General features: G+C 38.9%; 1 protein-coding gene across 4 annotated transcripts in view; it reads left to right on the top strand.

The window, feature by feature from the left end:
• SATB2 (SATB homeobox 2) overlaps positions 1-14,733 on the top strand; it is a 201,623-nt gene extending 186,890 nt beyond the window's left edge. For all 4 annotated transcript variants that reach the window (XM_004262884.3, XM_049712309.1, XM_004262883.3 and 1 more), the window contains one exon: positions 12,404-14,733. In XM_004262884.3, the coding sequence (XP_004262932.1) occupies positions 12,404-12,865 (462 nt within the window). In that variant the 3' untranslated portion in view covers positions 12,866-14,733. The remainder of the gene's footprint in view (positions 1-12,403) is intronic.
• The last annotated feature ends 438 nt before the right edge of the window (positions 14,734-15,171 follow it).

The raw sequence follows: 15,171 nt of genomic DNA, 5'->3' as shown, positions 1-15,171 counted from the left end.
AACTTGATGTAGGAGCTCTTCTTTCATCCATGCTGGTGCAAAAGCCACTCTTTTCTCAACTATACCAATGAAACAAGTCATGCAGTCATTTAGAAATCTGAATCCCAGAGGTAACTGTCAGCTCTGGTCATGTTACTCTTTACTCATTTTAACTCAAATATAAGGTCTTTAAAGACACTTTAATATTATCTGTACCTTGAATCTGATCTTCAAAAGATAGGCCCTCTCTATTCATTTTGAGGCAAAGTTTTGTGTTTTGGGACGACATTGTGAAAGGTGGTGGAGGTGTATGGAAACAGGAGGAAATGGATGCTCATGGGTGTCAGGCAAATGGGATTGGGGTAGGTGGGCTGGGAGATGGTTTCTCCCAGGAAGAAGGACACATGGTTGTGGCCTGGACTTTCCTGAAGAGTCTGCTCTTCCTGAATTCTCCCATGAATTCTGTTATGTTTGTGGATGATTTTGGTCACGTTAGGTCCTAAATGGGCAAATAAACCTATATATCCTATGACGCTGATGAAGGGAAAGTTATAATTGCCATTAGGTTCAATATATGTCTATGTTTTATCTCTCTTACATTCTAATAGAAGAGAGAATTGTTTTTTATGTGTCATGGAGTCTATTTGATTGAAATATGGCTACTCATCTTGACCCTGCTTAATTTGCTATCAGCTCATCTCCTTATATTGGAAAAGCAGCTCACCCAGCTAGCTACCTCTTCAGGGTTTACAGATTCTGGCCACTCCCCAAAGTCAGATTGATGACTATGACACATTTTTTAACCCAAGCCATATCGAAGTCGTTGGTATAGTTGTTCTCAATTTGTTACCAAAGAGGAAATGATATAAGCCAAAGGCTGTTTTAAGAAGCTTCCTCTAAACCCCCAAGTTTATTTTAACAGATTATTGTGTCACAGTGTTTTTATGCTTTTATCTTTGGCCAAAGTGTTTATTTTGAGAAACAATTATTAAACTGCATTAAAAACATACACGATGTTCCAATACCATCTTGGTTACAATATTAGAGGAAACTCAGACTAAGGCTGGATGAAATTGAACACATATTTCCATGTTAGACTTCCTACCGTTTTGCTTGTTTGTATTGATTTCTCTCGACATGGTCTTCTTTTATTGAACTCTACTCTTTTTTTTTTTTTTTTTTTTTTTTTGGTTCTTATTCTCTCCCCCGACCCCCAACCCCCAACCCCCTTCCCATAGCTGTATGTGCTAAGAGCAATTGTAAAAGGAGACCAACTTATATTAAACCTGCCTGGAGTCAAAATGTAATCTAACACCTGTAGTCCGCAATTTGTCATCACTTCATGGATACTTTTTTTTTTTTAATAACAGATTTCCTGAGTTTTGACCTTAGGATACTGTATAATCCAAAAAAAAGCAACAAAACTAAACCACGGTTTTTAATAAGTCTTATAACGTTAGGATGTGAAATTAGAACCATAAGAGCCAACTCAAGTAACATCATTTGAAGTTAGAAATAGTGCTGAGTTGTGTACCTAGGCTGATATGTTTTGCCTGTGAAAATGTCTCAGAGATAAAGTCAAGAGGCAAATTGTAATGCATGTGTACTTTCTCCTACACTCATTCTTTCAGACTTTCCTAGGTGACTGAGATCAAGTAAGGATGTTATTAACTGTAAGGTCCATTTTGTATTTTATAGTAAAGTGCTTGGTTTTCATTAGGGGAAAGACAAGGCTATATATTCAAAGTGATTCATGTGGTACAGAGTTTTCAAACTTTTTGGTGTCAGGGTCCCCTTTCATTCTTACTATTAAGGACTCCAAAAATGTGCATATCTATCAATATTTACCATATTAGAAATTAGTTCTGAGAAATCTTTTAAATGTTTGTCTGAAAATAATTATAAATAATATTTACATGTAAATGATATATTTTTATGAAGATAACTATCTCCAAAACAAAAAAAAGATAAGTAGAGTCCCATTGTTTTACATATATATTTGCAAATACTTTTAATGTCTGACTTAATGGAAGACAACTGGATTCTCATAATTGCTTCTCATTCATTCTGATACAAAGTGTAGTTTTGGTTGAAGTAAATGAAGAAAATCAACCGTCACACAGACATGCAATTAGAAAAGGAAGGGATATTTTAATAGCCTTCCCAGGAAATTATGATCATTCTTCTTCTATACAAAACTCTACAAGTGGTAGTTTCTTAAAGGTTGGCTGCAGAGTAGAATCTAAAATCCTATCAGTGAACTTTCATACTTTTTCACATTATAATTCATTGGTCTGCCTTGCACTTTGAATGGGTCTTTTACCTATTCATAATTTTATAATATCATGCAGTGCTCATTTAGAAAATATTGATATATGGAGTTATTCAGATCTTCTAAATGTTGACACATTTCATTGTATGACATATTTTTTAAAATTTCTTAAATCACCGCCAGTATCATCAGGGAAGTCTTTAAGTATTAGGGAACTGCTAAGCTTTTAGGGAAGCTACAAGTTTTCCAAAATTCTGATTTTTGCTTGAAAGGTAAAATTTAACCATTGGCAACAAATACTACCAGGTTTTTGGTTTTTTTTTTTTTTTTAATTGATAGGTTTACTTCATTTTTAAGAAAATATCTGCCACATACCCAAGTCTGAATAATCATAGTTTGCCTGTTGGTTGTTCCTTCAAGTAAAAATGATATTTATTCCAAGACAAAGGTGCTAGTTCAGCTGTCAGCTCATACCATCTCACAAATGCTCTTTCTCATGAGAAGCACAGAAGTGCATTATGTGTATTTCCCAGTTCCTCACACAGACTATTAAAATGAAGTATACTCAAGAGTTGAGATTTAATATAATTAATACCACATTACTGCTTCATCAGGATATTCTTAAATGAAAGTTGCATGTTTACTGTGTGTATGTGGCAGTGAAGAACACAACTACTGGTGAAGTTTGGTGCCACTGACTTGACTTATGCTAACAGGCCAGCAGTTTCCCCACCATTGCTTTTGTACCATCAGTACAAGTTTTAGCACCATCAAAGAGGCAACTAATGTCTCAGTTTTGCTATGAAAATAGTTTTGATTCATGGACCTCTCTGTGGGGATATCGGGATTCCCCCAGGGGACCGTGGATCACATTTGTAGAACCGATAAAGGAGGTCATCTTAAGAGGATCCCAGGTTGTGCATATAGAAGGTGTCACCCTGAAAGGAATTATGATTATGAGGTGTAATTCCATGTGACAGATGCTTTAGCCGCAACTTCCACGTGCTAGGTGCCATGTGGAAGAACTAAGATGTGTGCAGTGTATGAATGAAAGAAATAAGACAGCTTATTGGTGGACTTTCTCCTTTGTAGATCTGTAGATTTTCGGAGTGAAAAGGACAGACAAATCTCTGTATTTGTTGCTAATTTTCATAACAAGTGTAGTTACAGAAAACTACGTGAGGCATTATACTACTGATTCTTAAAATCTCCTCTCATTTTTTAATGACAGAAACTACTTCCGGAAACCTTACTTATGACAAGAACTCTGCTAAGTACTTAGCATGCATTATCTCACTTAATCCTCATAAAACTACAAGGAAGATTTTACAGATTAACAAACGCTGTGGCTCTGAGAAAGAAACTTGCTCACAGCTGCAAGGCTAGTAAGCATATGTGCTTTGGGGGATAAAGATTGGATTCAAAACGAGAACTTTGTGACCTCACAACTCCTGCTAACAAGGTTTATGTAAAACAATCTTAAGGATTATGTGATGCCCTGGAATTGTTTTTAACACACAAAAAAATGGTTAAAAATATATATATATACATATATATATATTTGCTCTCAGATACCTGCTAGATGTAAGTTCCTATAATGAGTGACAGTTTCTTTACTTTTAAAACACAGTTTTGCTACAAATGAATAATAGAAAGAAAAAACAATACGTTGTACAGAACAAAAATAGTAACTGGTCTGCAATTAAAGAAAGAGAGAATATGGAATTAATCCAGTGCAGCAGAACAAAGATGTACTGAGCACTTATGTGTGCCAATATGTAGCTTATAGTCCAATAATGAGATAGATGTATAATAGTTCTATTAATTATTAATTACTAATGCTAAATTCTCCCCACTGAAGTTTTTAGCTAAAATTAACGGTCTTAAGTGCTGATTTTGAAAAAAAGGGAAAACTAGGGGGTAGAGCTAGGTTGCTGAAACTTAAGACAAATATCTCAGTTATATGGTATTTTACATATAGTATATTTTAAAAATAGCAGCACTTATTCATTTAACAAATTCTAATTGAGTTATGCATGAGGGCTTTCCAGTTGTGCTAACCAATTGTTCTCATTGCCTGGTAAATATATTTTCTCAGGATTTTTAGTGGAAGAATGCTTTCCTTCTTCGGATCAACTATATTACATTCTGTTATTTTAGATGAGGTAAAATTAAACAAGTAAAAATAATTCTGATATTAACTCAAATGCGGTTAGAAGTCATCTCCTATTGATGCACATCACCACGTAGGACCTGAAGCTCTGGTGAGGCTCACTCCTGTGGGTGAGAGAGGGGCATGTGGCCACCTGGGAGCCAATTTTAACCTATTACCTATTACCGCACTGGATCAGCCACCCTATACAGTCACCTCCTTAATAATTTCTCATTTTCTCTATATAAAAAAGACCACAAAGTCTCGGCATATTATAAGTAATCCAGTTCACCCCATAATGATACAGTGAATTATATACTTTCCTAAACTTAATCATTTAGGATCTCACTTCCTTCCCTGCAGGCAAAAGCCATTATTTTTTACACATGGCTTCCAGCTGGTTTTCATTGAGGCCTTCAAAATCTATTTGAACACTGAGTGGTTTAAGAAGAGCTGCTTTATCTTTCTTAGTCAGCTTTTGTCACAGTACCATTTTGTCCTTGTGTTTTTAAACTTTTCAGTTTCAAAGGCAGAAAAACAACATATATCCTTATTACGATTGTGTTTTGTTACTGGGCAAGAAGGTGTTGGGTTTTATTTAGAAGTTGATATCTCTTTTGAATATATTTACAACCTTTCTTTCTTCATCGCCATCTCCATGTTCATTTATACGCATGTATGTCATATTTCAGCCTGATGAGATTTTAGTGAATAAATAGGAAGGCAAGACTTATTAAACTTTTAAGTTTCTATTTGATTATGTCTTACCCATAACTTGTTCATCAACACCCAACTGTTGGAGACAGGACTCCTTACTAGACAGCTTTGTAAATTAATAGGTCCAGTTACTATAGACACTCCATAAATATTTGATAAATGGAATTTTTTTTTTTTACTCAACCCGAGGTCGATGGTTTTAAACATAATTTCTTTTAGACATGATAAGCACTTCTGATGAAGAAGGCAGCCATCACTTAAATGTAAGTTTACCATTCTCTCTTTTTTTTCCCAATTTATTTATTTATTTTGGCCACACCGGGTCTTCGTTGCTGCGAGCAGGCTTTCTCTACTTGCGGCGAGTGGGAGCTACTCTTCGTTGCAGTGCGTGGGCTCCTCATTGCGGTGGCTTCTCTTGTTGCGGGGCACGGGTTCTAGGCAAGAGGGCTTCAGTAGTTGTGGCACGCGGGCTCAGTAGTTGTGGCTCACCGGCTCTAGAGCGCAGACTCACTAGTTGTGGCGCACGGGCTTAGTTGCTCCGTGGCATGTGGGATCTTCCCGGACCAGGGCTTGAACCTATGTCCCCTGCATTGGCAGGCAGATTCTTAACCACTGAGCCACCGGGGAAGTCCCCGTTCTCTTGAGGATAGAAGCGCCGATGCATCCTTCTGGTTGTTTTTATGATAGTGTTGCTATTTGTGATACTATATTGAAAGTCCAGTAATATATTGATATTATGAGCTGAGTATTTCTTACTTAGTGTGTGGATACATGAATATTTCTCTTCTCTCTAGTGTTAGTGGTTGTTTCAAGTCCTACTGTGTTCGGGGCTAGATCAGAGGACATGACTGCAGGTCACAGTAAGGGTAGACCTTACTGACAGTAGAATGCCAAGGCCCTGCTGCTCTGGCTCCGGCCCTGGCAGCCCCTCAGTTGTCATTTCTCTCTAGCGGAGGGCTGTCCGAGCTATTCCTGTGATGGCAGTGCTGGTGGCAATGTGCTGTATCTGTGCTGTCTAGTATGGTATTGCACAGGGTGGTTATCTAGCACTGGAAATGTGGCTCGTGTGACTGAGGGAACTCAGTTTTTTCTTTTTTTTAGTTTTAATGAATTTAGATGTCAGTAGCCGTATGTGGCTAGTATCTGTTGTACTGGGTGGCACGGCTCTAACATGCTGCCTTCCTTGCAGTTCTTCAAATATACCAAGTGTACTCCTGCCTCCCTGCCTTTTCACTTGCTGTTTCCCTTGGCCTGCTTTGCTCGTTTTCATGGTTTGGTCCTCACTTCCTTCAGGCCTCTGCTCAACTCCTACCTCCTTAGGGAGCCTACCTTGAACCACCGAATCTAAAATAACTTCCTCTGCCCCCAGTTCTCCTCCTTATGCTTGGCTCTATTTTTGCTTATAGTATTTATTACTACCTGATATCTTATTTATGGTCTGTCTCCTCTACTCTAGAGCCTTTGTTCAATTTTCTTATGTGATCTTGTGCACAGAAGACAGGAGAACATAATGTTTAAGGGCATGGGATTTAAAATCAGATATGTTTTAGATATCCAGTCCTGCTAATTAGAAGCTATGAGGCCTCACACAAATTACCTATACTCTCTGAACCACAATTTTCTCATCATAAATGGAGTAAAAATGCTTACTCCAGGATTACTGTGAAAAGAAAATATATTTTTAGCAGTTAGGCCAGTGTTAGGCTCATAATAAACTTTACATGAATGCCAGCACCTATTATTAATATTAATGGTATTATCATTATTATTGAAGCCACCTTGATATTTCACTGCTGCGAACCCTAAGAAACTAACAATAGAAGCTACAAAAAAAGAAAGAGGCTTTTAAATAAACCTTTTAAAACTCTCTTTGTAGAAATTATCAATATCAGAAATGAATTGCCGACCAGATTAGTTTAAGTTCAGTTGTGATGGAGAAAAATCCAAACCAAAATGAGATAGGATGAATTGTCAGGCTTCAGTTTGCAAAGGTCAAGAGGAAAGGGATGGATAGCTATCTTTACAGAATGATATATTCTGTTATTTGGGAAAGTCATGTGAAGAGAGATGAGAGACTTTAGGAATAGAAAGGTCAACTGCTAGGCCCCTTTTGAAAAAGGGGAAAAAGGATGAGTCTGGAAAGTGTGCAGACTGGGGCAGATTTACATAAATATGTGGGTAGCTGCTCCATTATACTTACCTTTTTTTAAAAAAAAATACCAGAAAACAATAATCTGGGCTTGGGAAGAACTTGTTAGGAAAGAGCCTATCTCTGTTCAGATGGCAGGACATCCTCTGTCTTGGTTGCAGTAATTGTAAATTTTGTGGTTTCAAAGAGTCAATCAGCCAGAAATGTATGCGTGAACTGTCAGATGAGCTGAGGAACAGGATGGCGTGTAGTCCATCCAGCGGGAATCAATGACATGGCCTCAGGCCGGAGTTACTCAGGGTACTGGCTGGGGACAGGGACCAAACTTGAGTCATTCTAGTTAACAAACAACGAGTTTCAAACATCTCTGAGAAGTTCGGACAGAAAAACTAAAATTCACTTAAGTGGGTGTTCAGAAACCTGGCCTATGAAGACGAGACTAAAGGAGTTGGCATTAGTTAGTCAAGATGTGGGAAAGTGCAGAAAAGGTGACTTGATCCCGCTGTTTAGATGGAGGGTTTGGGGAAAGCATTTGGACTGATTTCCCCGCCTGGGGAATACCACATCGTAAGCAGCAGGCTCAGCTCTGTTTTTGTTCAGAGTATTCACACCACTGGAAGAAGCACTACACGACAGTAAGAAGAATTTCCTGATTGTTTGTCATAATAATAAGCTACTGCAGGTGGCTAGTGAGGAAATGTATGCAGTTCTTTTTTTTTTTTTTTTTTTTTTTTTTTTGCGGTACGCGGGCCTCTCACTGTTGCGGCCCCTCCCATTGCGGAGCGCAGGCTCTGGACGCGCAGGCTCAGCGGCCATGGCTCAAGGGCCCAGCCGCTCCGCGGCATGTGGGATCTTCACGGACCGGGGCACGAACCCGTGTCCCCTGCATCGGCAGGCGGACTCTCAACCACTGCACCACCAGGGAAGCCCTGTAGGCAGTTCTTTTTGCTAAAAATTATAGAAGACAATAAATAACTCTCTGCCTGGAGTAATCAGAACATTTCAGGGGAATGAAGATAGTTGGGACAGAGTAACTTGGGGACTCTTTTCACCTCAGATGTTATGAATATTACACTCCTTCCTATCTGCTTGAAGATACCAGAAATATTATTTAACCTTCTTCATGCAAATATTGTCATGGCTCCCAATATAGAGCATCGTCTGACCTGACACAGGATATCTCACTTTGTAGATCATTTCCATTGCTGCTAGCTCTCTGAGAAACATCTTCCTCTCCTCTGATGGCAGCCACATTGTCATTGTTCCGTGGAAACCTACTATCTTAGACTGACAGCTCTCTGTGCTTAAAATTTCCAATTTTGAGGGTGTTCCTGAGATGCTCCATGTTTCTAGGTTGTTCTGAATCCAATTTACATTCCAATTTACAAATTCCAATTTACAAAGCACCTTCACAAGGAACTGTGAGGACTAAATGAGGTAATCGATGTAAAGTTCTTAAAACTGTCTGGCACAGAGTAAGCGTTCAGTAAGTGGTGGCTACTATGATTATTGTTTCTCCATTTCATGTGTGGCTTCTCTGTATCTGTGTGTTACTACTGCTAGGTTCAAAGTTAAAAGGGGGGTGAAATAGGCCAATTGGTGGGACCTCAGGAGAAGAACGAACCCTATCGTGCAGAAAGATTATAGTAACTTCAAAGTATAGTTTTGGAAAATCTCTTTAAATCTAACCAATGCACAATGGAAAACCCCTAAAGAACCAATCTAATTATTTAATTAAGTGGAACCGTTATGCTGACTTTTACTACAGAAGGCAAGCATAATTTTAAAAATGGGGCATTTTAATTCTCTTTTGTTTTCCAATTATCGCAATTGCTCTAAAAGGGGGTCCTTGTGCTTGCGTATACATGTTGTGTGGGTACATATTCCTATGTAATTTCAGTCTCTCTCCTTCTTAGTGACCCCCCCAAAATAATCTTCACCTGTTGATGTAGAGGTTCATTTATTACAGTGCTCAAGCTGCCCAGATTACAATCTTACAACCTCAGAGCAAATACCTTCCTGCCATCAAAGCTGCCATGAGCAGTGTGGGTCCACCATGCAGACCTCCTCTCCCTGCCAGCTATAATTAGGATGTTGAAGTAATGGAGCTCTCACTTTTTTGCTGATGCCTGCTTACCACAGCAGACCACATGCGTTTACTCTTAGTTGAAAGGGGTAAAGAAATGTCAAGAACATTCATTTTAATTGGTCGACACTATATGGACCTTCAGTGCCACTGTTTATGATCTTCTGTTTTAGATTTCTTTCTGCCACCAGCCATCAGCTTATTATAATGGGTATTCTTATTTGCATTTGATTATCCTTTTATTGTTATTTTGATTGTTACTTGTTATGAATTATTATTTTAAAAGTTTAATCCTCTTCTGTTACCTAAGTAACAATGTCATCTGCCCTAATATCTATTAAATTCTACAGAAAAGACTGACATTTTCACATCGGTAAGAAATTAGTTTTTCATCAGGTAGTCTCTGAGACTAGGATAAATGGCAGAGATTGTTTTCTTAAATGCTTGCTTTGATGTTGATGTTTTGTAGTTTAAAAAAAATTTGTCATCTGGGTAGTGTGTGGTGGTGCTGGTAGTGGTGGTACCAATGTTTCTCTCGTGTAACTAGACACGTTTTCTTCTTCATTGACTGGACTGAGTTCCCCCTGAACTTTGGAAAATGTTTAATTTGTTACTCTAACATGGAAAACACCACCTAAAATAGGAGAGAATGGTATAAGAGAAACATGTGTTTTTTTTAAAAAGTGAACTCACTATTCTTAAAGGTCTTGGGAACTTCCAGGATGTTAGACACTGATCTGAGTGGAGGAAATTCGGTCTTTGCCTTTGGAGTTGACATAATACTTTCTAATGGGAACCTTCCGGGTAGCCTTTCGCTGTTATAGCACTGCCGCTGATGTTGCAAGGTGTGAGCAGCAGCTGAGTTCCTCTTCAGGGTCCCATGCGCCCTCTCCAGGAAGTCCTTCTCACATAGGCCTCTGAGGGGGACAGGGGCGAGTTGTTTGGACAATCTCCTCTGTATTGCTTTCTCTTTCTTTAGTCAGATTGAAAAAGTTCATAAATATTAAAATGGGAAACTTTTCCATGCAGAGATGACGCTGAAGAAGCAGTTATGAGGATCAAGAATAAGCTTGCCTAACTAGTGTCAAATGACAAAACTAAACCAAAGTAGTAATCAGTGTGATGTCCTTTATTCAAGGGGAACAATCCATGGGTTGTAGGGGGTACAGTTCCTCACAAGCAGTGGAACACTCTTCCAGAGGGATTTTGGGCCAGTTTTATAGAGCATTAGAAGTGGCGACACAGAAAACAGGGCATGATTGTCTGGGGTTGCATATCTGACCTTATTTAGAAAGATCAGAGAGCGAAGAAGTGAGTATGGAGCCCAGAGCTGGCGTTGCATTTGGGGATTTGCTGACAGGATACTGTGTTTCTGGTCAAGCAGAGCATTTATAGCAACATGAAAGTTCAATCTGCTGATGTGGCACCCCAGGCAGGAGTGGCTCCAACTTGGATCTAGTATTTAAATACTAGAGGTTTTTGTTTCGGTTTTGTTTTGTTTTCTAATGAGTGGGGAATAGGTAGAAATGAAAGAGAAATTTAAATTAATTACAACTAGAAAACCTTGACATGAAGGATAACAAAAAAAAAAAGGAAGTGGATTGCAGAACAAAGGATGAATAGTTTGTTCTCTAGCCTCTGCTGGACTGGTGGCTGGGATTCCTGGTTTTCACCCAGGCTACCCAGGTTCAATTCCTGGGCAGGGAACCAAAATCTTGCTTCAAGCCACCACTCACTGCTGTCTCCTTGACATCAGTAATACTGAGGAGGTCCATTTATATGAGTGTAATCTAGTCATTTAAAGGGCATAATTTAATAAAAAATTATGTCTTTTAATTAATTTGGAAGTTTTTATATTTTTAAAAAACATTCTTGTTTAAGGATTAAGATCAGGGCTAAAAGAAAATAAACAAAAGTTGTTCTTAATTTTATGGAGAATTGATTTTCTGACTCAAATACTTATTCCACTGTTATACTCTAAGAGTAATTATGAGGCTGATATAATAATGACTATCATTTATAGGATGTTTGCCCTAAGCCAGAGGTGAACAAACTCTGGCCCATGGACCAAATCCAGTCTGCCACCTGTTTTGTTTTTTTAAAATTAATTAATTTATTTATTTGGCACATTGGGTCTTAGTTGTGGCACGCAGGATCTTTCATTGCGGCGCATGGGCTTCTCTCTAGTTGTGGCGTGTGGATTTTTCTCTCTCTAGTTGTGGCACTTGGGCTTAGTTGCCTTGCAGCATGTGGGATCTTAGTTCCCAGACCAGGGATTGAACCCGAGTCCCCTGCATTGGAAGGCAGATTCTTTACCACTGGACCACCAGGGAAGTCCCTGCTACCTGTTTTTATAAATAAAGTTTATTGGAACATAGCCATGCTCATTTGTTTATGCTCACACTATAGAGATGAGGCATCACAACAGAGACGGTATGGCCCTGCTAAGGCTAAAATATTTCCTATTTGGCCCTTTGCTGAAAAAGTTTGTCAACCTCTGGTTTAAGGCAAGCACTGTTCTTTACATGCATTATGTCATTTAATCCTTCCAACATCCCTAGGAAGTCAGTGTCTTATCTTTCTTTCATAGATGATGAAATTGAGGCTTAAAGATGTTTAGTGTCTTGCACAAGGACACCCAGCTAAGGGGAAGAGTCTGGACGTGAGCCCATGTGATCTCATTTGTAGAGCCTGCACTTTTCGTCTGGGTCCGGTTTCTTTGTCATTGGGCTTCAGAGAGGTAGCACACCACGCTAGTTAACAGCAAGGCCCTGGAGCCAGATCCTTTAAATTCGAATGACCTTTGGCAACAAATGACTTAACTTCTTTGTGCCTCAGAATGGAAACATTACTATTATTAACCTCTTGCTTTGTAGAGGAGATTCTGAATCTCCAGAAATTCTTTTAAGTTTTCAGAAGACCTGAACTTACCATGACTACAGCATCACTACAGTGCTAGCTAGACAACACCTATTTCACTGGGCTGATGGCTTTTGAAAGGTGAGATTGTGAATCACATGTTAATTTTGTTTAAATTTTAATTTTCAGGTCCTGCACAGACAGCAGTCTCAGCCAGCCAAGGAGAGCTCCCCTCCCAGAGAAGAAGCACCTCCCCCGCCTCCTCCGACTGAAGACAGTTGCACCAAAAAGCCTCGGTCTCGCACAAAGATCTCTTTGGAAGCCCTAGGCATCCTCCAGAGCTTCATCCATGACGTGGGCCTGTACCCTGACCAGGAAGCCATCCACACTCTCTCTGCTCAGCTGGATCTCCCCAAACACACCATCATCAAGTTCTTCCAGAACCAGCGGTACCACGTGAAGCATCATGGGAAGCTCAAGGAACACCTGGGCTCGGTGGTGGACGTGGCCGAGTATAAGGACGAGGAGCTGCTGACAGAGTCGGAGGAGAATGACAGCGAGGAAGGCTCGGAGGAGATGTACAAAGTGGAGGCGGAGGAGGAGAGTGCGGAGAAAAGCAAGGCGGTGCCTGCTGAAATTGACCAGAGATAATGTGAACTGCCACCAGGCAAAGCAATACATCGGTCCAAGGATTTTCTGTTTTAGTTTCTTTAAAAACTTTTTTGTTGTTGCTTTATTTTATCTTTGTCTTTTTTTTGGTCTGTTTTGTTTTCCTTACCTTTTTTTGACATTTCTCTGTTGCACAGGATACACCTGTAGACTGAATAAGTTCAGTATTTCTGAATCAGACATCGCCTTGGCAAAGACACTAAAGTGTTACGCTTTACAATGGACTGGATCGTAGTCATTATAATCACAGGAGACTCTGCCTTCATTATCCTTGCACTTATGGAAGAGACACCAGGCAAGTTCCAGGATGAAAAGACCTATGAAATAAATGAAGGAAGCTACAAGTGTGTGTGTATATGTATATGTATATATCTATATATTTACATATATATATTAAATTGCATGGGACAGAGAACTTTACAATCCGAAAGAATAGACTGTGAAATGAGTTCTTAAAGAAGAGACTTGTTTATGTATTAAAAAAAACCACTTCACAGTGAGTCGCTTTGGCTTTTTGATAAACTGCGGCCTGCTCTCAGGGTGGGGTGACTATTTTTGAATTCCTATTTATTTTCTGTGTTTGTCCCTGATTTTTTTTTTTTTTTAATTCTATGGCTTCCTATCTGGCAGCTTGATGGGTAATTTTTGAGGTATGTATTTAACAAAACAAATCAACACTGCCAAAAAAAAAAAAAAGAAAAGAAAGGAAGAAAGAAAGAAGAAGAAAGTAAAGTGAAAAAAAAATCAGGGCACCTTAAAATGATACCAGTCAAATTAATCTTAAAGACACAATGCACACTTAAAATGACTCGCATTCCGTTATTCAACTTGTCGTTACTGTAGTGAACAGATGCGTTTCTGTGGACTTCCAAATGAGTAAAGCTGAAATTCAGTACAGAGAAAACTTGTCCATTAGTGCAGTCTCGATAAAATGACATACTGATGTCAGACAAATGGAATTCACAGTATGAGCCACATTTTATTGTGAAATTTATTTACCTGCTTGTGGCTTCAGATCTTAAAATTAGTAAGCCTGCTCATTTAAAACTTGTTTATTGTTGCTGTTTTCTTTTTCTTTTTTTTAAAAATAGAAAATAGTTCAATGTAATATTAAGTTAGAAAAGAAGTTGCTGCCCAGTTAAAGGGGCTCCCTCTCAAATAAATCTCCATGCCTTCATCTCCCGAAAGACATTTCTCATTTCTGTTTCACTTTGGGCTTCCTCTTTGTACGTATTCCACGCACCTAACCAGACGTTTTTAGTCCTTGCTCTCACGCACCTCATCCCTTCCCTACTATGGGGGCAGCCCTAGCAAGAGCCTGTTTTTGAATCATTGTGCAGCTCCAGGCAATAGAGTAAGCAAAGCAATTTCAGTGGAATCACCTACTCCTCATAAATGGAAACATTTTCCCAGTTACCTACATAGCAGTTACCTTACATAAAGCAGAACTAATGCCGACTGGCTATTTAGTGGAATGAGCATTAAAGCTGCAATCTACTATAGTCCTCCCCCGCCTCTAGCTTCCCATCAGAAACCATTACTTCCCACTTCTACTTCTAGTCATTGCAAGAGGAGACCTCACCTTCAGGACTGGCCAAGTGAAACTAATCTCATGCTTCAAGGTGGCCGTCAAACAGTCCCACACGGTTGGATTTTTTTTTAGAGTTGTGCTCTCATGCAGCCTTTTCAAAGACCTCATGCAATATCACTTTGAAAGTTATTTTCTGTTTACTACACAAACATTGTAATATAACTGTTAATACTATTTATATATTTGAAAGGTATAAAAGGTCGGAGTTAAAAAAAAAAAACAAACCTCTATGTGTAGATATTAACTCAGAACTTAACAATATACAGGGAGAAGACATGTTGCAATACAAGCTAATTCTAGCTGCTCAGTAACCTCTGGAGTTTTTAAAGGGACATTTTCCTGTACTTTTTCAAATAATGATGTTTAAAAAGTTATCTTGACATGAGCGTCATATACCTTTGCAAAAGGATGGTTGTTTGCAGTCAAGCCCTGGGCCCATCCTTCCTATTTCTGTAGTGCTGCAGCTTTAATCAGAAAGTCCGTGGTTGCTGCTTCCTAATATCCGAGTTACTCTTTTCCAAATTGTCTTCTTACACTGTTGCTGAAGGTCACTCTGTACACGTAATGGAAACTGATTTTGCCAAGCTCTTACAAGGTGGTTCATCTATCGATGGCATCCGCATTTGGTATCTTTTACACTTCAACCAAAAATTTATTAGGTATTTTTCAATGCTAAGTCTTGCCTTTTATTTTTTAA

This window comes from Orcinus orca, chromosome 7 (assembly GCF_937001465.1).
Source record: "Orcinus orca chromosome 7, mOrcOrc1.1, whole genome shotgun sequence".
NCBI classification, from domain to species: domain Eukaryota; kingdom Metazoa; phylum Chordata; class Mammalia; order Artiodactyla; family Delphinidae; genus Orcinus; species Orcinus orca.
This window is presented reverse-complemented; position numbering and strand designations above follow the sequence as displayed.